The sequence below is a fragment of the Dunckerocampus dactyliophorus genome, chromosome 10, assembly GCF_027744805.1.
Source record: "Dunckerocampus dactyliophorus isolate RoL2022-P2 chromosome 10, RoL_Ddac_1.1, whole genome shotgun sequence".
Classification (NCBI taxonomy): Eukaryota; Metazoa; Chordata; class Actinopteri; order Syngnathiformes; family Syngnathidae; genus Dunckerocampus; species Dunckerocampus dactyliophorus.
Genome location: NC_072828.1, coordinates 20,553,665 through 20,576,939, shown reverse-complemented (window position 1 = coordinate 20,576,939; position 23,275 = coordinate 20,553,665). Strand labels below are relative to the sequence as shown.

Sequence of the window (23,275 nt, the reverse complement as noted above, 5' to 3'; positions counted from 1 at the left end):
CGGACGTGTACAGGGGAAACAGAACAGGAGAGAGCACAGTTCCATGCGGTGTCCCCGTGCTGCTGGTCACGGTGTCGGACGAGGTGATGAGGTACGACGTAATCAGAGTAGGTAACAACAAACATATATCAACTTAGGCCGTTATGATTTCATTAATTAATGTGGTGCCCCATTCATTTGTCCATACTGTAGTGTGTAGTGTAAATATGTATTATAATATCAGCATAAATAAATATATATAATAATATTGTAATACTGTATATAATATATTATAGAAATGATGATATTATATATATATATATATATATATATATATATGTATACAGTGTATATATATATATATATATATATATATATATATATATATATATATACATACAGAGAAGCTTTACTGTACTTAACTGTATTGTAAAATCTGTATTCAAAAGTATGTTTTGGACCCTGATATAGTATATTCAAATGTAAAGTAGGTTAATGGATAAGTGCTACAACTTTCAAGTGCAGCACTTATGACAAAGCCTGCCAATTCATAGCTCAGCGCATGGAAAAAGTTAACCTACCCCATTTGCAGTAATCACTGGCTTGGGTTTGCAAGGTGTTGCCATTTTTCCATCTGAAGCACTTACTGAATAGCTGATATGCCATTATACTTTACACACATGCATACACACTCTTGCACACATGCACGCATACACGCACACACACACACACACACACACACACAGATTCTGGTTCAGTTAATGCGAGACAAACTGTGATCGAGGCTGCTACTGCTTGATGTGTTTATTTATATATTTGGAATGCAGTCACATATTTATTGCTTTGCAGCCTTCTATCTCTCCTCACAGAATATTACATTTTATCCATACAGTATTTACCTCATTTGACCTCATGTTATAGCAATTATTCATTTGCCCACGTTTGACTTTAAATTGTGTTTTGACGGAGACAATCAACAAAATGATAGGTCAGTCCCAGCAAGCTCTCCAGCTTCTAAGAACGCAGTACATTTCCAAAATGTATTGAGCACTATTTGTTATCTCAGCTGCTGCAAACATTACGTCACACTCAGCAGCTTGAATTAATTATATTCCAGTGGATACTACACATTCGTAGCCGTCCATCCGCTGCCGCTGTGCCGCTGCAGAACACAGGTCACCATTTTGTTTGGATCGGATTCAAATTTGTGTATGTATGCGACAGTCCTTGAGAACTTAACATGGGCCAGAAATGCCTTTCTTTTCTTTCTCTTTCTTGATAACGTTATGAAATGTGTTCTCTTTATATCTGATGCCATTGAAAAGCAGGTTCAATTCAGTTTCATTTGAATTGCAGGTGGCTGTGCTTTTACAGGATGGCCAAAACTGCCTCTTCCCTACCATCGAAGCGACTAGATGTTGCATATTTGTGGAGAAGCAGAAGTTGTGTTCACCCTTGCTGTGAGCATGCGGTTTCTGGTTTTCTGGTTATATAAACTTTTACCAGCCGCTATGTTAGGAAGAAAACAAACACCAGTGGTTTCTGCTGTACACGCGGACGGAAAAGACAGTGGCTCTTCTGCCAGGACTCGAACCGTCACCCTCTGGTTCCAAAGCCCAAGTCTATATATAGACTGTACATTCTGCTCCTGCTCCACAGTTGCAACACACACAAATGCACATTAGTTATGTTTGTTGTCAGCTAAGGATACGGATTTGACGTAGTTTAGCCACTAACGTTAGCTATCATTGAATACACAGCGTACACAATGACTTCACATTGTTGCTTGCTTCTCTGTGAGGTCGGAAATGTACACATACACGACACAGCAGTGTGTGAAAGCCATGAACGCCAAGAGGAGAATAATTCATTTTGGTTAAAAAAAAAGATTTAAAAATGTTTTCAGATGCTTTTTAGACCATTTAATTTTCTTTTATAAACTGAAAAACATTTTTGTTCTTACCGTTAATTAATAAATGAAGTACATGCAGCCTTTCCTTCTCCAAGAAAAGTTCTGTTACTTTGTTGTAAAAGGCTGATCACCTCCTGGTGAATTTATATAATCCTCAATCTTGGCAGTCCAATTCATTCATTCATTCAGCAGAGCATAACAATATATTGAATGTATTTGATTTTCTGCTAGGTGGTGCTAGCAGAAAGAAAGAAAAAAAATGCTGTTTTTTTTCTTAGTGGAAGGATGTCAGTGATGAGCATCTTTCAGCTCATGCACGCTCTCGCCTCTTCAGAATGCAGCGGTACTGCAAGTGGCTCCCCTATGATATTGCTAAGTACTTTCTTGTCTGATTAGCAATAATGACATCACACTTACATTAAAGACATAACACGGGCTGTAGAAAGACATGCGTATAATGTATGGTGTACAATAAATGTTTCTGCAACGTTATATTATTGGTGACATGCTGACAAAAAGAAACTGGCGGGCGCCATGTGCCAACTTAGCGTGCACTTAGACGGTAGGTGGGGCTAGTACACTAAGCCGAGAAGCTACGCTCACCGTGGCCTCTTCACCTTAGGTTTCATACCCGTATTTGATCTGGAAGTGTGAAAATTCAACAATTTTCACTTATGAAAATGTTAAAAATGATTGGAATCATGCATTTTATGTTACTCTTTGTTTAAATTTTCAGGTGAGGCCCTGACCACACGTCACTGTATAGCAAACAGATGTCAGTATGATGTTGTGCAGGTCTAATCCATTGCGAACCACAACCACAATAATGCAACAAATATAAACATGTAATACCAGTTTGGCAGTGGCCATCAAAAGTGAGCATTGTTATCTTTCTAAAGGAGTAATGTTGATACTGCTTTTGTTACATCTTTTTATTAAACTATGCAAGATGTCATAAAGATGTTAGTAGATGATCAATGTGTTTCAGAACTTGTTTATCTCTGGACGGTCTAACCCCACTCTTTTCCATTGTTTTGCTTTGCAGTGGTTCTCTCATCCTCCCACTTCCCCACCCTGTTAGTGTATAATTGATGAGTGGTAAAACAGAGGTATGAACGTCATCATGGCACTTAAGAAAGAGCTCTAAAAGCCTTAAAGAGGTGTTTAGCGGTCACTTGAAATGGGGGTAGAAGGGCTAGACAGCTGCAGTAGTGAATTGATTGATGGAGACAGAGATGCTAAAAAGGGATGTTAGAAATTTCTGAGGAATGGGATAGTGTAATAAGCCCACTCATCCAATGAAACTGTGGTGTGTATGTAGTAATTATGTACCATTCGCGCTGCTACCTTCCATGGCTGGGGGCATGTGTTCGATTCCTGGCCAGTGTTGTGTCAGGAAGGGCATCCCATGTAAAAACCAAGCCAAAACCATTCAGTGATTGACTTGCTGTGGCCACCATTGACAGGGAAAAACTAAAAGTGAAAAAAAAAAGTTGTTTACGATTCAATATACAATGCTGTAGATAAAAGTCACAATAAAAACCGGTATGGTATTTCGGTATTTTTTTTAAGTCCAAAAAAGACTTTGGAGCTAAGTGCAAAACTTGTCATGCACAAGTTTCCCGTGGTGGCACAGAACTGGGGAAGTTTAATGCAACCAACCCCATCGGGCATTTGAAGCAGCATCACATGGGAAACTCACAGGATGGCAAAAAGTCATACATAAAATGATTCCCCACCTAATCTACTTCTCCTATGTATTGTGAGATACCACATGTGTTTTGGTCACGCTGTCCTTTTTGAGCTCTTTGTGGTCACGTTTCTGTTTGGCCTTAAAGGGACTGGATGCAACTTGCTCAAGATTTACATTTTCTTCAACCAAAAAATATAAGAACATCACCAGGGTGTCGTGATCCAATATTGATATCGGATATCTGGGCAATATCTGTAAAAAACGAGTATCAGATTATATCGGCCTGCATCTAAAATCTCTGATATTGGCACTCTGATACAAGCAGTCCATTCCAGACTCCGCCATAGCGGTGGCCTGATAGCGGTCGTGTAATCAAAACAGCAAGGAGTAGGAGTGAAGGCAGTATTTTTTTTTAAGTCCAAAAAAGACTTTGGAGCTAAGTGCAAAACTTGTCATGCACAAGTTTCCCGTGGTGGCACAGAACTGGGGAACTTTAATGCAACCAACCCCATCGGGCATTTGAAGCAGCATCACATGGGAAACTCTCACAAGATGGCAAAAAGTCATTAGCTATAACAGAAAAGATCCAGCCTCAGTCGGTGGTGAGTAATGTTCTAATAGCAATGTAATAATCCTTAAATGCGCACCTCCAACCTTGCTATATTATGACTAGCTGCCATTACATTGTTGATAAAAAAATATACCCCAGATGCCTGAAGAGGTAAATTGTCAGTGTCCCACCTGACTATTGTTCTGTTTGAGTAACATCACTTAATCAAGCCTTTTCTAACATTCCACACTACAAGTGTGTGTGACACATGCACACTCACACGGGCACAGACTCAAATGTTATTGTAAATGAAACCTCTGATATTAAAATCCATCTAGCTGACGTGCCACAGGCAGAACAAATGCCCAACATGTTAACAACTTTCACAGTGGCAGGCTAACACGGGCGCTGGACAAAAAAAAAGAAAACACCGGTGTGCAAGTCCAGACGCTCATGGACTCACAGAGAGAACAGCCAATCGCACGTTAGCAAAAAACAGCTGAGCCAATCAATGAGCTTGTGCACGGACTAAAGGGAAACAGGCCTTAGCTTGAGGAGACATATTCCAATTAGTCCTAGTGCTTGATGGAACTCCTTTTAATAAAACATAACATTGTTTTTGGACGATTAAAACTACAGGGGACCAAAACTGCCTTTTGAAAAAGTGCAGGGGACATGTCCCCCCTCCTCCAAATTACATTGCAATGCTTTTGGCGTAATTTTTACGCCAGAGATCCCCATGGACTTTGGTATAACTATGAAAATGTGGTAGTTGTATAGACTTGCTTTGATTTAAGAGATTTTATATAAAGATATTGCCTTTACCTTTGATGACACCTTTGGATAATACCTTTACAATACTTTAGTCACGGCAATTCTCTGCAGTCGATTACTGCCTGAGGTCGGGAGCCTACGGATCTCTGCAACAAGCTCTGAAAGCTAAACGTATCACAGCTTGAATGCTTTATTTTTAATCCATTGTGGTGGAGTACAAAGGCATATTCATAAAAACGCTGTCATCGTCCAAATGACTCTGGACTTGACTGTATGTAGTTATCTTTAGAGTGGTAAAGTTGTATTTTTATAAGTTTTCACACCATTACTGCGATTCATCACCTCCCACAATCTAACTTGCTCATGCAGGGACTATACATCAGAGTGGAGCAGGAGCAGGAGTAACGGGAAAGACGATGATAATTTACCAGTCTATTTGCAGGCACATCATATGAAATATAAAGATGAAATAAAGCAAAGTTTGTTGTTGTTATGTTTAATATTGTCAAGGCACCAGGGCCATTGTCGATGTCTGTCTTTGATGATCCTTGTCAGTTGTCACAGTATTTGCTACACAGTAACTGTCTGAAGCGGATGGACGGCGCACGTTTGTATTTGAGCGTAATACGAAGATGGCTTCATGTTTTCAATATGAATTGTTGTGTAGGTGATCAGTGGATAAATCTCTGGAAAGCTATAGAAAATGTTTACAACCTAGATGTTCAGCTTGTCATACTGTGGGTGGCTTCAACTGTTGTCATGGCAATGCACTCAGCACCAAGCAGAGAATGACATAAACAACAAAAAAGAAAATGAATAAAGGACCTAAAAGGCTTTAAATACCCACTTTTTCAAATAAATGACACCCAAACCATAGTAAATGATGTTGCAGTATGTGTGATTTTTGGCATTACAAGTGTGTTGGGTGTTGCATCACCCTCTGTGTGTGGGATGAAGCTTTCATATCAGTTCCTTCTCCCCACACACACACATGTATACACACAGACATAATATCCAGTCCCTCCACTTGTCTCCCTCCAGCCTCTTCTCTGTCATGCTGATACGATCAAAAGGAATAAGACGACCATGAGCTGTCCTTTGACCACTATCCAATGCAGGGGTCTCCAACCCGTCGATCGTGAACTACTGGTCGATCTTTGTGACTTTGCCGGTCGATCGTAAGAGCATTTTGAAAAAAATGTATTATCACATCAGTGCCCTCACCTCCCGGAGAGCGACCGACAGGCGCACATTTTGAGCACTGAACACGCCCGTACACCTAGCCGCTATCCAGACAGGAACTTGCGAGCCCCAGCAAGGAGCCAGTGCCCAAAACTCAGCTGGAGGTACTCGAGTACACTGGTACACCGGCTCGATTCGTACACTGAAGGAGGGAGTGACAGAGCACTTCAGTGTTAATGTTAATAGGGCTCAAAGTCTGCCTTTGCTACCTCAAAGTTAAGACACAAATATAACTCCATAGACGTGCAGGCCTGACTGTTGTAGCACCTTTACCAGGCCCCTCTCTGCTCAACCTGCATGGCTAGTCCACTACACTGAGCCAAGAAGCAAGCTGTGGTTTGCTCATGAAGCCGACGCCACAAGCCCAACCCGGACCAAGAGCCACAAAAGTAGGGGTGTAGGAGTCCCCAAAATGCGGCTCAGGGGCCATCTGCCACCCGTGGCATCACTGCAGAAACTAAATAAAATTAAAAAAACAGCAAAAGTGGTAAAAATACTGTACAGCTAAAGGCACAATGAGAAAAAAACTGAAATGTTGAAACCAACAACCAATTACACAAAGCTTATATTGTGTGTGTATATACAGTATATACACACACACACACACACATATACACACACATATATATATATACGTTGGTGACCCCTGGTGTATATACTGTATATGTGTGTGTGTATATACTGTATATATTATATGTATGTGTGTGTATATATATATATATATATAATATATATATGTGTGTATATTTGTGTGTGTGTGTGTGTGTGTGTGTATGTGTGTATATCCTGCTTGTTTGGGGGGAGGGTAGATTGTGTGCAGGTTCACAGCCGAGACCAGGGATCTTGGTCTCAAAAAGGTTGGTGACCACTGATCTAATGAGTCTTGTTCTACAGTCCAAAAACATGTACAGTATGTTAACTCAGTGGTTCGAAACTGAAACCAGCAAAATGGGTTAACTGAAGATATGTGTGATTGTGAAAGTGAACTGTCGTATGTCATAACCAAAACAACAACGATGGACATGTGGCGTGGCTTAGGCAGTAGAGTGGTCTTCTCTCAACCCGAAGCCTCTGCACCCCCACAGCACATCTTTCAGCAAGATTCTGAACCCCCCGTCCTGGTGCTGTGTCATCAGCAAGTGAATGAGGAGAAGCACTTTGATTACCCTGAAGGTGAAAAAAGGGCCATACAAGTGAAAGCCCATTTACATTGGTATTGTAAAATAAATGAAACAGGAAAGAATGTTTTTATTATTTAGTTAGTGTGCTTAAATGATTGTGCAAGCGCTACACATGCTGTAACTTTGAACAGTATTGTTAACTGTACTAATGCAAGACTTATAATAACTGCCATTCCCATGCTGCTGCTGCTGATCTTAAATACCCAGATACAAAATTAGTGAGGGCTATAACACCAGTTAATATAACTGTATTTCATAGCAATAGCAATTCCGAGGCATGATGCATATACAGTAATCAGTTCCAGACCCGACCCTGAAGTGAATTTCCGTAAAGTATGCTTCCTTACTTATAAATCGAATACTTTCGTAGTTATAGGTCATAAGACTTGTTTATGACTTTCTAAATAAGGTTTTTAACATTATTAGAGCCCTTTACTCATGAACTAACCCTTTGGTCACCGTTACACTCGTATTACCCAAAATAGTAGATAAAAAGAGTAAATATGTGTTGCTATTAGGGCTATGAAAATTTTATATCACAATTATTGTGACCAAAATTAGCACATCGATCATTATTATCACGGTAATGTTGAACGTGCACAAAATGTTTAAAAAGTACTGATACACACACTGTTTTATTAAAAAAAACAACATGCTTTTTTCTGCATTTTATAGGTTGTCTTCAATTATTTTCCACTCGGAATCCTTTGCAAATCTTAAATATGTCCAGACTTCAGATCATGGTCTTTGACTGGGGAGGAAAATCTCAGGAGCGCTGTTTGCACCGCCGGCATGTTTTACGAGCAAAACATTGCAAACTGCACATGCGTGTCCTCTTTTGCCGCTTATAGATGCTGCGGCTGCTTTGCCAGGAAATGAGCAGTGTCACTGCTAAGTTTATCGAAGTGCAGTTATCAATCAAGGTTTTACGATAAAATTTTAACATGAAACGCCGTGAGTGATATTACGCATTGTGAGCTTCACGGAGCTATTCATGATTCAAGATGGTTTGTTTAGCAAGAGTGTGGTTCCTTGTCAAGATTGTGACGTATAGAAAAGGTCATATTGTGCTTTTATTTATTGTAGTTTTATTCTTGTGGAGCTGCACGCTTTGTTAATCATTGTTGATGTCAGATAACTGACAATAAATCTGATTATGTTGAGGGGGGAGTACTGTCATCATGTGTTTTTGTTGTTTTTATTTCTCTGTCTGTGGCATTTGATGCCACCTACTGGTAGTAATCATAAAACAGGGATTGACAGTATAAAGACAGAGGACGACTGACAGGATTCTCCTGCAGTCTGTCCACCATGCAGGCTCTTTTATGGTAGTAATCCTTTTTAGATCACTATGTGGGAGCCAATCAGGATGTTGCCTTGCTGAATTTGCTCCACTGTTACTATTGCACAAGAATGACTCAAGGTACACTAGGGAGAAACACATGGAATAGCCACAAGGAGGCAGCAAGTTCTGAGAATTTGCCACTGAACAGAATGCTAGAAAATCTACTTCATTATAGGAGTTTGATTCATTATCCAAGGTCATATTAAATGTACTTATTCAATAATCATTTGCTGATGCACATGCAGTACAGTATATGTGATAATGGTAAATGGGCTTTCGCTTGTGTAGTGCCTTTCCACCTCCAAGGCACTCAAAGCGCTTTGACACAGCTAGCACATTGACCTACTGATGACACAGCATCTGGAGCAACTGGGGGTTCATGCAGTAGCTTGCCCAAGGACACTTTGACACAATTGCGGGAGGACAGAGGATTGAACCACGGCCTTCAGGTTGGGAGAGAACCACACTATCACCCGAGCCATGCCGTCTGTCCAATGAGCAAAGTATTAATATGTTATGTCATTTAATCGTGTGGCTCTGTTATTCTCAATGAATTAAAATGTTTGTTTATTAGTGCTCAGTGATGACAAAAGTGGTGAAATGTAACGTGTGGAAAACCCAGTCCCACTTTGAATACACTAAATTGTTTTTTGTGTTGTAAGGTATTCCACTGTATATTGAGTGTAATGATACAATGGCACACGTAATTCCACTAATCATATGACAATCTGTGTTGCTTCTGCCTCATTCCTGTACTTTCATTTCTCGGCAGCCCCCATACCCTTCCTTGCCCACCTCCTAGCAATATTTTAGCGTTGGCTTCCTTTAGCACTGTGTTGTTAACAGCCTATTGTCCTTGCTCATCTTGTCCTGACTGAGCAGCTAGCCTGCAGCCCTGGCAGCACTATATACAGCAGACTCATACATGCACTAACACACTATAACAGCCCTTCTCTCATTTCAACCACCCTCTCTGTATTTCACTGTTCTCTATTCACGGGTGCTTCTCTATCATGTCCCTTATCTGTCTGTTGCGCTGGCCCACTCTCTCAGGGCAACTTGTGCCGAACATTAGCTGACATTAGACTATAGAATCGTGCCTCAAAGCATTGAATTCCAGCTTCAGAGTGCCAAAGGTAAAATATGATTTAATAGAATGTAGTGGGGATTTACAAATTATGAAGTTTATTGACGCATGACCATGCTGCTGAATTAACTAAGTAACATTTACTAGATCACGACAATGTCTAGACACAACAGATACTTTTAAAGACCCATGCTCTTGTAAGTACAGTAAGTAGGTCAATGCATTGAGACGCATCGTGAATTCCAGCTGACCCATCTCACCATGTTGTTATTTCAAATCAGAAGAAAAGTGCTTCATGGTGACTAGGAACTGTTCTCCACCAATCAAAGCTCACTACTCAGCCTACTCTCACACACTGGCTGTGAGCTATGTATTGCTATTCCTGGTTGCCTATTGATTAGTTATGCCTGGCTGCAGTTCTGTGCAGGGACCGGGGAAGCCCCTAATTGGCTAGTCCGGGAAAGAGAGCGAGAGAGAATAAGAGTTGTAGAGAAGGGGACAGAGACTGAGCGAGGCAGGGAGCACTGACAGGAGAGAGGATAAGGAGGAAGAGAATTGACCACAGATGTGTGCTAATGTGAATTTTCTCATAGTAAGGCAAGGCGAGATGACAAGCACAGTCAATTTTACTCTTTCTGGCTATAATGGGGCTCAACATTAACAGTACAGATATGTGAGTTTTTCCTCTTTCCACTTTTGGAATATAAACTGACGACGTTGCCAATGGAGTAACCGGGATTTCAGAAACGAAGCTGGAGTGTGCAACAACATACTGCCATTGGATAATATGTGTTACCCTGAGATCACTGGAGCACAGCCTATTCGTGGAATTGGAAAGCAAAATCTTCCTTCGAGTGCAGGAGCTGACTTGAATTGTTTTCAGTGATAAGTTTGAAAGCAAAGGCTGAAACATAGCTCAGTTATGCCGAGGTTCCTTTTGTTTTTCTTGCTGCAGGATTGTTTGTCTTATTTCTTTTTGACCCGCTAATCCTCAAATATGGTGAGACAGTCAACAAGGCAGAAGACATGGAAACGGGAAACAGAAAGTGGAATTGTATGATCCTAATGTACAGAGTTCAATTTAATGGAAAAAGGGAACGCGAACCCAACATTGTATTGACTTGGTGAATTTGATGGCGTGACCTACATTATATGGACACAAGGAATTGTAGAGAGCTACTTGGTTTGTCACCCCTGTTAAGGAGGTGATGCGGTGAGAGCAAGATAATAAGCCAGAAGAAGTTAGGAGCAGTTTTTGTTCATATTTACCTCTGCAGATATGACCACTTACTTCCATAGCCATGAGTTTTGTTGTACTCCTAAAAAGCCCAGCAGTGGCTCTTCTAAGGGGAAATCTGGCAAAGGGAAGGCCAAGTCTGGAAGGGGCCACAGCCACTCGAAGCAAAAACTATTACAAGTGCAACCAAATCAACCGCACCGTTCCCCTCTGCACTCACCAAAGCACCATCCCCATTCGCCGAAACATGGATGTCACGCACCAAAACATCTTCTTCCTTCCCCCTCTCCGAGCTATTACCACATAGCACCACCGTCTCCAAGTCATCAGCTAGCTCCACCATTACCAAACTACCAGTTGGCTCCACAATCACCAAATCATCTACTGCACTCGGCAAGCCACCACCAGATGCACCTCTCACCGAGCCATCATCAGCTCCAGCATTGTTCTTCAAACCAGCAACAATTTCACCCCCCTGCATCACCTGGTCGCCTACTCTCCTCGCCATCATCGCAACAACTCTGCCATCACCATCAACAGCAGCCGGCACATGCCCATTCAACCAGTCACCATTCTTTGATCCAACAGTACCAACATAATTGTCCACCTCCTCTGCCGCACTGCTCACAGTCTCTTTCTATCCATCCGTTTCACTCGCCACAGCTCCCTCTGTGTTCAGCACTGAGTGGGTATGGGTGGAACACATTGCCCACGAACCTGGCCAACAGAGGTTCTCGAGGACATTTTCCAAACTTCAGAGATAATGTGGCAAAGAGTCCCACAAAGAGCAAAACCAAAGGAAAGGCTGGCAGCAGACCATGGCCTAATGATGCCTATATCTGGAATTTACACGCTATGGCGCCACCTTCACACATGCCACCCATGCACCACTTTTCACACATACAAGCCCATGTGCAGGTAGGTTGCAATGGCAGCAAGTTTTCTGCTTGGCCAATGAAAACTGTTGATTGTTTTTTTAAAAAAATACATTACAAAAGAATTTTTATAACAATAAAATGTCCTTAGTGTGATACATTTGTTTTATGCTCAGGACACAAATCACAGATTTAAATGGAACATGGTCACATTTTATGTGTTTATAACTGTACTTAAGAGCTCATAATTGTGCCTTTCCAAAATGTGTCAACAGCTCAAGGGCTGATAAACCTGTAATTGTTTTCTTGCTTGCTCTTGTTACTTTAGACTACACTACTAGTTACAGATTAAACAGAATGAACATTCCATATATATTACACAAATAGAGACCAAAATCGTCGGAGTTATCAATATTGTCACAGTGCTGTTTAAATTTGTGGAAAATATGCCCACACTTTGTCCGTAGTCCTCTTTGTGGCCACAAAAATATCTTGATTGCCACCAATTGATTTGCAGAACATTTGCTTGCCATCCACAAAATATAAATGTATGCAAAGCATTGCTGGACAACAGGGAAGCAACTGAAATATCTCACTGAAGATGAATTGAGCGAACATTCACCAAACTTCACACAATGAAAGCAACTGCAGACGCCGAATTATAGATGACAGCAAAATGGATAGACAGATAACTTTTCAAAAATGGAAAATTAAAAAGAGCATGTCCATGTGGTCAGAGACTAAGCTTGCTGTAATCCAACAACACGGCAATTGGTGTTGCCTTTTTTGAACTGCTCTTCTCAGGCCCTGTCCACACGAGAACGCTGCGGGTTGAACAAAAAAAAGCAGTGTCGGATCAGTACCGGCCCTCAGTGTGCATATACAGGTGGTCCTTGGTTTATGTTTTAAGTTTTGCCATTTCATGGTCACCTACACACTTCCCTTAATTATTAATGTTGCACCAAAGGACAAAGAGAAGTAATTACGTTATTATTAGGGATGAGCGAGTACGCCACTATGTGCATCTGTATCTGTATCGGTATCTGTTCACCCATCTAAATTATCTGTATCTGTACTTGGAGTAGGCGGGGCATAGACCGGAAGTGGGCGTGGCCTAAACGGGTGGGGCTTCAATCTGTACATTATTTGAAGTCTGAAATTGACATGGATTGGTCAGAAGTTGCTATATTTATTGTTTATTATTCAGCTACATGTGTGCTGTGTATGTGTGGAAGTGATCTGGAAGACTTTATTATTTAATTCTTTTTTTAATGAGCTGTGTGAAGTTCAGATAACATTTTAACATGAAACGCCGATCTCTTTGTCCGAGATTCATGCAAACATCCAGAGATGGCAAACAGGGAAATTCTTGTTCACTGTATTTTTCTCAAAAGCACCGCGTTCACTCCTGCAAGCAAAGTTTTCCAACTGACTTTATATCTCCAGCCAAATTAGAAGCAAGCAGACGGGAGACAAAAAAAACACAGGCAGTGGCCGACCCAAGACGAGCCGTTTACAGCTCTGTCTTGTCAAATGCACCGCATACATTACGAAACTGGTTTACCAAGTAACTTCAGATACAAACCGAAATAGAGGCGAGCTGAGGAAAACCTAAAAAAAACCTGACTGGAGTGGAGGCAGCGACCAACGCGACACGAGCCATTTCCAACTCTGTCTTGTCAAATGCACCGCGTACGTAACGAAACAAGTCTACCAACTAACTTTAAATATCATACAAACCGAAATAGGGCGAAATCGTGAACGTGAGCTGGAGTCGAGCCAAGCAAGCAGAGAGTCACTGTCTGTATTGTGTCTGTGTGTGAAAGACTGAGAGGCATGGCTCCTCTCTCTGTCTGTAGCAAGTCTGTCTAGGGAGGGGCGGTCGCTGTGTGTGACTGGTCAATCACAGAGCATGAAGAGTGAATACATACAGTATACCAGTAGTAGTTGCAAGTAGTTACCCAATGAGGATTTTCCTTCATCACGATTACAGATAATGATAAGTACTCTTTTCATGCTCGTACTCGGCAAAAATGCATTATCCGTCTCATCTCTAGTTATAATGACTCCCAAGCAGTAAGGCAGGCCCGTCTGGTGGCAGCGTGTAAACATGAAAGCAAAAGTGAAATTAACATTGGTTGGATGCCCAGTACAAGTAGCTTAAATGCAGTGACCATCATGAAGGGCAATTATGGTATTCTTGAACATGTGAAAGGGAATGAAATGGACAGTGATAATAGTGATAACTGAGACCTCCTCCTCCCAATAAGCCTGTCTCTCACACCAGTGTACAAGACAACTACAGTTTAGGTGTAAGATCTGACTTACACCAAAACTTTACGTCACAGACAAGGAACGGAACTAGTACATAACACGAAGACTACCTGTAGTAGGTTGGTGTTCTTCTCAACAAACCTGGGCACAGTGAAATAGAAGGATTCCAGAACTGATTGTTTGTGTGAACTATTTTTGAAAACAGTTTTCATTGGGAGGTGAAACCATACATCATCAGTCTTGCGGCTTCTTGTCTTTTACTGTGTACAGTATGTGCAGTTGACATAGCGATAGCAAATAGGAGGTAGTCTGTCTGACTCGTAATTAATTGGATTAAGAAGGCAGTTCTAATTTCATTATATTCCTCCGCTATCTGATTAGCTGAGAAGTCAAGTGATGTTTCATTACACAAAATAGTGAGCTGTTAGTGTGGGGCATCTTTGTCACTCCAAGGCTCAAAGCATCTGCTGTAACTCTTCAAGGTTTGTCCAAATTAGATCAAATGTAAGAGTAACAATGACGTGTAAGTTATTATTATTTTATCTGTGAATTATGGAGTTATCTTTGGTTTAACGTGTGCAGTTTTTTAATATACACCGTATAGTACCTGTATATGAATTTCTTCTGTTCTGTGTAGCGCAAATTCCCATTCCACCCAATGAGGATTCATTTGCATAAAATAATAATACAGCATAAAAACACAGAAAACCACTCAATACTCAAATATGCAACAATATATAATCGCATACACTAAGCAACTGTCTATTTCTAGGTGTAGGTTAGAATTTGCTTGTTTCTCAATTTTTCTTGTGGACCTTTCATGGAAAACAACCCCTTGCACTCGCTCTATTTCACACACACACACACACACGCACACACACACACACACCGTGTATATTGATGTTACATAAGCCTGCAGTCTGACTTGGCGTGTCAGTCGAATTAACAGCTGACCGACGGACGTGATTTGTTTCTATTAATGAGACACACACAAACACAAAAATAAATCCACACAAAGACCGCATGCTTTAAATAGTCCTTAGTAACAAATGTGAATGAATTCATATATCTTAGATAAGTCAATAAAAAGGGTGAGGTGATGTCGCACCACAATTGAGACATACGTAAGGAAGTAGAAGTAATATGAATATATTTCTTGGGAATTTTTGGAGGTATTCTGAAAAGTTTTTAATGTTCTCACTTTCTTATCAATATTTTTGAGATATTTACGATCGTTGTGTACTTTTTATCCTCATTATTGTGCATTTTGAGTTTTGTGTATCTGCACCTTCTGCTGTTGTTGAGTTGACATATTTGACTCCTCCCACCATGACTTTAATCCATGTGATCCTCTCTCTTTTTCTGTTCCCATGTGGGATCAAGCATCCATTCAGCATGACTGACAGATTGGACACGTGGTGGACAGAGAGAGACGGAGAGAGATCAGGGAATGGGATGGACGAGAGAGGTTGCGATTAGTATAGAGAGAAAGATTCAATTGCACATCGAAGCTGCAAAGTCCGGGTGTGTGACTGTCCTTTCGGTTTATAGATTTGTTGGTGATGGAGGACAAGTACTGAGATTCAAGTTTCCGTCATTGTACTGGCTCGCTCATGGTTGGTTTGTGGAAGAGGACTTCATCGTTGGATTGTAGGGCACTAAATATTCACTGGGGAGAAAGTGAGATGAGAAACATAGGAAAGGTAGAGATTGAATAATTATGAGTCATGAGGTTTGTGTAGTACATACAAGGAGAAAAAATAGCTGTCCATCCAAGGTCATAGGATATAGTTGGTGTTAAGAAGAATGCTGTGTGGAAAGAAATGACCAATGAAATGAGCGGGTATTTGAGAAGCTTCTGCACTTTGTGACCAATCAGAGGAGTCTACCAAAACATATTGTGGAGCCATAATGCGAAGTAGCATGTAATTTGTGTGCAAGGAAATTGTACGAAGATGTTAGTTGTTCTTAGCTTGATTGCTAAGTGGGTCTGGGAAATTGTGCTTTGCAGTGTAGTACATTAGCCTTGTCTATTGTGAGGGCTGTGCATTATGTTATGTGGTGTATGCAGTCGGTTCACCGTGGTAATCTATAGCAGATGTACTCGACATGCTGTACCAAAACATGAGACGAGTAAGTCCTTACTACAGATGTGTGTTTGTGTGCGTATTTGAGTGTGTGTGCCTGTGTACGCATATTTACTTTGTTCTGTAAATGCTACACGTTATATTGTAGAAGTGCACGTGGATCAACAACTTTTTTCTCTTCACCTGTGAAGTGTCCTTGAGTGTCCTGAAAAGCATGATTCATAATAACTCTTTATCTTGTTTCGTGTTGCAGGCCAATCCCCCTCCCGTGGTGGTCAACACAGACAGTGTCGACACCCCCCCATACGTGAGTATTGAGTCATATATCGTCAGTGATGCTGGATTAAGTTTTTATACACAATGCCAATATAAAGCTTTAATCAATGACTATTGTGTGTGTGGCCAAGTGGTATGCTCATTCATCCTCATCATTTTCTATACCTCTTATCCTGGTCAGGGTCACAGGTTAGCTGGAGCCTATCCCAGTTGACGTAGTATGAGAGGCAGGTGAACTTTGTATCCATTTGTTGTGTCAGAAATGCATTTTTATCAATTTTATGCAATTTTATACATTGTGAAATTTAAAACTATACAGAATTGAAACAGTAATCCCTCATATGTTGCGGTAAATTGGTGCCACACCTGATCGTGATAAGTGATTTCTTATTTATAAATGGCATATTTTCAAAATTAGGGCATAGAAAACCTGTTTACGAACTTCTAAATACATTTTTTAACATTATTACAGCACTCTAGACATGAACTAACAGCCCTATAGTCACCTTTACACTTGTATTACCCAATATAGTAGACATAATAACAGAAAATAAGCCAGTTAAGACATAAATAAGACTCGTGCTTGTGTGTGTTGCTATAAATGTGTTCCCTACGGGAGCTGAGTGACGAGCAGACAGGAAGTTACATAAGGGGTTCAGAGTTAAGTTTTAGCGTGGCTTGGGTTACTGCAGCAACCGTAGCCTGTGTTTTTTATTAGGGATTATTGTATCTGTTGTGAGATCATTCAAACCTGCAATAAAAGCCTGTTGTTCTAGCGCGCAAATCTGGTGGTCTCACCGAACATTACAGTAAGATTACTGATACCTATTGACCAGAGTAGAATATTGCATATCATTCACAGCATCTTTTAATGCGTCTTCTGAATGCCTTGTATATGTATTTAATTTAATTTTGCCATTTTTATGCTTGAAAATGCTTAATTTAGGCAAAGAAATATGTAGAATTTGCTTCAATATGCATATTTTGTGACTAATAATAGACAATATTCAACCATGAAACAGCATGACTTAATTAATTATTAATTTAATTCATTAATTTATTATTAATTAACATATATTTTTGGAAAAACGTGAAGCATGCAAAATTTGAACTGCGAAGTGGCGAGGGACGACTGTGTTCCGAAGTGGGTGGAGGTATTTATTTGATCTAAAAAGGCCCCAAATTCTTACTTTTTTCTTAGAAGTGAATTCATCATACAGAAAAGTGAAAGCCCAGTTTGCAACTGTGTATAAAATTCATATGTTTGTATAAAAGAGAATACATCTTTCAACAATGTATTGATTTATTTCCTATTACAGTATATCTATCATTTTGAATTGTAATTTCCGCCATTCCGCCATTTAAACAGAAAGTTTATGCTCTTTCTGCAGCTTTTGTAGCGTTACCCCAGTAGATGTAGTTTAGCCTTGATCAAAGCATTTAAATTGCACAGCTGAATGCTAAGGATCACTGCATGCCATTTACATTTGGGTGACCTTTCTTTCCATCCATCCATCGTCTCTTTTAATAATTCCATGCGCAGAATGTTTACACAAGTTGTTCATGTATTATTTAAAAACCCATCACTGCCCTCGTGTCAATATCAAATGTAGTAATAATTGTAATAAGGTAATTTGAATATTTCTCCCGCTGAAAACCAATATTGTTCGGTTAAATAGTAAGTCCAGAATAGTATGAGCCCAGATGTCATTTTACTGGTAGCCAGCTGCCACAGCAAATCAGTGTCTGTCGTTGTTAGCTAAGTTTATTATGTAATTACTGCGAAAATACTCCCCAATTGACTGCCTGGAACAAAATCCAGGGAGCTACAGTTCTTTCATAAAGTCTCACTTAATTATACTATTTTTTTTCCGTAACATTTTTAGCTTCCTTTTTTTTTTTTTTTTACAAAAGAAAAATATATATATGAGAAAAAGGCATTACACATGGACTGTTTTGGTTATCATTTACCAGTACACAGTAAATGTGATATAGGTTTACACGTGTAGTTATATTTTTCTGGGTGGCACATAGTTCTGACATATTGAAGATGGTGGCTAATGATAGATTGCGATCGAAATTCATAGTCAAAGCTAATCGCACTGCACATAGACACAGATTACAGACAAGGAGATTATACAGGCCACTGGGATTCCATTTATATGCGGACGAGTGTGTGCTCACCCATCCCCTCCTATGCTGAAAATGAAATAATTCCGTCAGAATAAAATGCTGGATACATTTTAAGATGTTTGACCACTGTTAATTTATTAGGCAGGCTATAACCAAAATAACCAATAATATATCTTGAAAAAAATCTGATATAGGAATACAAAAAGGGTGTGAGGCAGGGCACATCAGGATTACTCACTGGAACTGGAACCAGACTATTTCCTTGATGATAGTATATTACATTATACTACAATATATTCTCATTCAGCTGTCCTATGTAGTCTAGTCAGTCCCAGCCCCCATACTTCAGCCATGTTTTTTTGCTGCTATGTTGTTTTTAGCAGAGATTTTTATTTCATTCTTTTAAAAGCATTTCTGTGTCTTTCTTACTCATTTCTGTCACTCGCTCTCCATTTGTTGTCTCAAACAGGTAAATGGAACAGAAGCAGACTATGAATATGAAGAAATCACAATGGAGCGGGTAAAAAAAACTTGCATCTCCCCTACATACTACTTTTACTGTTTTACTGTTTTTTCGTAGCAGGTACAGTGGTATTTTTGCCCCTGTCCTGATTTCTTATGTTTTTGCATGTTTGCCACACTTAAATGTGTCAGATCATCAAACAAATTTAAATATTAGTCAATGACAACACAACTGAACACAAAATGCAGTTTTTAAATGAAACTTTTTATTATTAAGAGAGAAAAAAATCCCCGTTAAAACATAACTTACCTAAGATTAATTGAGATCTAACAGTCTGGAAAAGGTTATAAAGCCATTTCTAAAGCTTTGGGACTCCAGCAAACCACAGTGAGAGCCATTATCCACAAATGGTGAAAACATGGAACAGCGGTGAACCTTCCCAGGAGTGCCTGGCCAACCAAAATTTCCCCAACAGTGCAGCAAAGACTCATCCAAGAGGTCACAAAATACCCTACAGCAACATCCAACAAACTGCAGGCCTCACTTGCCTCAGTTGAGGTCAGTGTTTATGATTCCACTATAAGAAAGACACTGGACAAAAACGGCCTGCATGGCAGAGCTCCAAGACGAAAACCACTGCTGAACAAAAAGAAGATTAAGGTTCATCTCAATTTTGCCAGAAAGCATCTTGATGTCCCCCATGACCTTTGGGAAAATACTCTGTGGTATGACGAGACAAAAGTTGAACTTTTTGGAAGGTGTGTGTGGAAGTGTGTTACATCTGGTGTAAAAGTAATGCAGCATTTCAGAAAAAGAACATCATACTAACAGTCAAATATGGTGGTGATAGTGTGATGGTCTGGGGCTGTTTTGCTGCTTCAGGACTTGCTGTGATAAGTGGAACCATGAATTCTGCTGTCGACCAAAAAATCCTGAAGAATGTCCGGCCATCTGTTTGTGTTCCTCAAGCTGAAACGAACTTGGGTTCTGAGGCAGGACAATGATCCAAAACACACCAGCAAGTCCACCTCTGAATGGCTGAAGAAAAACTAAATGAAGACTTTGGAGTGGCTTAGTCAAAGTCCTGACCTGAATTCTACTGAGATGCGGTGGCATGAGTTTAAAAAGGCGGTTCATGCTGGAAAACCCTTCAATGTGGCTGAATTGCAACAATTCTGCAAAGATGAGTGGGCCAAAATTTCCCCACAGCGCTGTAAGAGACTCATTGCAAGTTATCGCAAACACTTGATTGCAGTTGTTGCTGCTAAGTGGGGGCCAACCAGTTATTAGGTTTAGGGGGCAATCACTCTTTCACACAGGGCCATGTAGGTCTGAAATTTTTTTTTTCCCTTAATAATAAAAAGTTTCATTTAAAAACTGCATTTTGTGTTCAGTTGTGTTGTCATTGACTAATATTTCAATTTGTTCTATTCTATTCTATTTCTATTGTTTGATGGTCTGAAACATTTAAGTGTGACAAACATGCGAAAAAATCCGAGCTCAGCAAGGAGGGAAACACTTTTTCACACCACTCTGTACATAACAAAAAATATATATATATGGTAATGCAAAAAAAACACCACTTGCCTTGTGCTAATTATCATAGTTGGCAGTATCATTTTAATTCTGTCCCTATCTCACAATTTTTTTTGCTAAATTTACTAACCCTATTTTACTAGCCTCTCTATTGCTTCTCCATCATTCTCCACTTTCTTTCTGTGATCCTCTTGTCCCCTCTCTCATTATACTCCCTTTTGTCTCACCCCGAGGCTCTCTCGCAATTCTTCTCGCTCAGTCTATTCTCCTGTGACCTGGATATGTCTGCTTGACTGGCTGTGCTTTAAAAACACTATGGATGTACATGCAAACAGAGACACAAAAATTATGCACGTTCATACCCGGTCACAAGGAGGAGCACAAGAAATATATGCAAGAAAAAATTCATTCCAGAAAATCGTCGCTGTCTGTTGAAAAAACGATTTGTCCAGTGGTAGTTTGCTGAAGGTTGTCAGTTTCAAAGGAACATTTCAAATAACCACCACATTTTGTCAGAAATAGATTGGTCAAAACATTAGATACCCTTGCAAGGTACATTTACAAGACAAATGATGTTCAGTTTTGATGACACACTGGCTTGTTTTTATTAACATGCAGTCTCTACCTTTGTTTAGGGTAACTCGGGTTTGGGCTTCAGTATTGCAGGAGGGACTGATAATCCCCATATTGGAGAAGACCCGTCCATCTTCATTACCAAGATTATACCTGGAGGGGTCGCGGCCCAGAATGGACGACTCAAGTAAGTACGCAGATTTGCACACTTCACATGTTCGCTACATGTAGTGTAGCTCATCAAGATGCATCCTGTGTTTTTTTGTGCAGGGTGAATGACTGTATAGTCCAGGTAAATGAGACAGATGTCAGAGAAGTGACCCACAGTGGGGCCGTGGAGGCATTGAAGGAGGCTGGAGGTCTGGTCAGACTGTGTATACGACGCAAGAGGAGTCTCACGGATAGAATCATGGATATAAAGCTAGTGAAAGGTCCCAAAGGTGAAGAAATACTACAAACACAAACAAAACATGGACTATTTACAGTGGAATCTTGGTCAGCGTCATTAATTTGTTCCAGAAAGTCAGACTCAAACCGAAACGTACTCTAACCAAATCAGTTTTTCCCATAAGAAATAATGTGAATCCAGGTAATTCGTTCCAGACACCCACAAGTGTTGAAAAAACGCAATTTTTTATAGTTTTACATGCAGAAGACGATTGCATATAAATACATATTAACGACAAATATAAGGGATAAATGGTTAAGTCGTAGAATGGTCGTCTACTAACCTGAAGATAGAATGTTTAATCCTCTGTCGTCCCATGATAATGTTGTCGTATCTTTGGGTAAGAAACTGAATCCCCTGATGCTGCGTCATCAGTAGGTAAATGTAATAACAGTGTCAAAGCGCTTTGTGTCCCTTGGAGGTGGAAATGCGCCATACAAGAAGACCATTTACCATTTAACATCACCTTGAGACCGTTATTGACAAAGATGGCTATGGCGAGGGAGAGGGAGAAGTGACATCCTCACGAATGACACCTTCATACTTTGTCATGAGTCATTTCTTGAATTCAATAGTGTTTCTCACCTTCTTTATCAAAATGCTGACACTTGCAACTTTCTTTGGCTTCCTTGTGGGTTATTTTGCAGTCGTGATCAAAAGAAAATCAGAGACTCACCCAATGTACACGTATTAATTGTATCTAATCACATTGTACACTAACCAGGAAATGTATGTTAACCGAGGTAAAGTTTTTGAAAAACAAAAAATATGCTAACCGGGGCGTATGCTAACCAAGGCTTCACTGCACTGTTATGTACTGTAAGTTTTGGCTACACAGTGAAACACAGTATTAAAAATCATATTTTAAGGTGAGGTGCTTGTAGAAGCAGCTATGTTGTATTTACTGTAAGCTTTTCCGTTATTGCAGTTATTTTATCCCTGGTGAAGACTTTTAAATTTAATTTTGTAGCTTCCAAACCCTTTACCAGCAATGAACTATTATACTAACTACTTACACATGCCATGATGTGCACTCGTAATTAGGGATGTCCCGATTAGCATTTCTGGTCTCCGATCTCGATCCGAATTTTTGGCGACAGATCTGATCTGAGTCCTGATCCGATACTTTGACAATGTTATTATAGATTATGGAATTGAAAATGTTTTGACAAGTACATACAATAACACATTTTTGTAAAGCTTATTTCATTAAATTTAGAATTTGCTAGTATTGTTGTAAATTAACAATGTAGTGTCGTGATAGCAGAATATAGCGTGAATACATACATTCTTAAAAGATGGGAAAACCCCACATTCTCCACAACAGAGATGTGCGCGTTGCGCGAAACAATAAATTTGACTACCTTTTCAGTGATCCGCTTTGCCTTTTTGCTCTCTTTTGGATATTTGTCTTTCCTCCGAAAGTCCAGAGTCTGTTGCTTTGGTGTAGCAGCCTTTTTCGTCTGTGGCCTTGCTAAACACTTCGCATTCAGTTTTATGTTTGGTCCTCAGTTGACGTATTATTATTTGGTGTATTGAATGCAGCGTTGTAATACTATTTTCATTTACAGTGCAGAAGACGTACAGTACAGTAGAGTACTCCCACACAG

The 23,275-nt window shown here is 40.0% G+C and overlaps 1 protein-coding gene across 10 annotated transcripts in view; it reads left to right on the top strand.

Moving 5' to 3' along the window:
* Positions 1–23,275, top strand: part of LOC129188334 (discs large homolog 1-like protein) — a 98,978-nt gene that overhangs the window by 44,344 nt on the left and 31,359 nt on the right. For 8 of the 10 annotated variants that reach the window (XM_054788669.1, XM_054788658.1, XM_054788659.1 and 5 more), the window contains 4 exons: positions 16,490–16,543; positions 19,115–19,165; positions 21,280–21,404; positions 21,488–21,657. In XM_054788669.1, the coding sequence (XP_054644644.1) occupies positions 16,490–16,543; positions 19,115–19,165; positions 21,280–21,404; positions 21,488–21,657 (400 nt within the window). Of the gene's footprint in view, positions 1–10,278; positions 11,919–15,534; positions 16,283–16,489; positions 16,544–19,114; positions 19,166–21,279; positions 21,405–21,487; positions 21,658–23,275 lie in introns of those variants that run through there. The other 2 variants (XM_054788660.1, XM_054788667.1) reach the window with 2 other exon arrangements.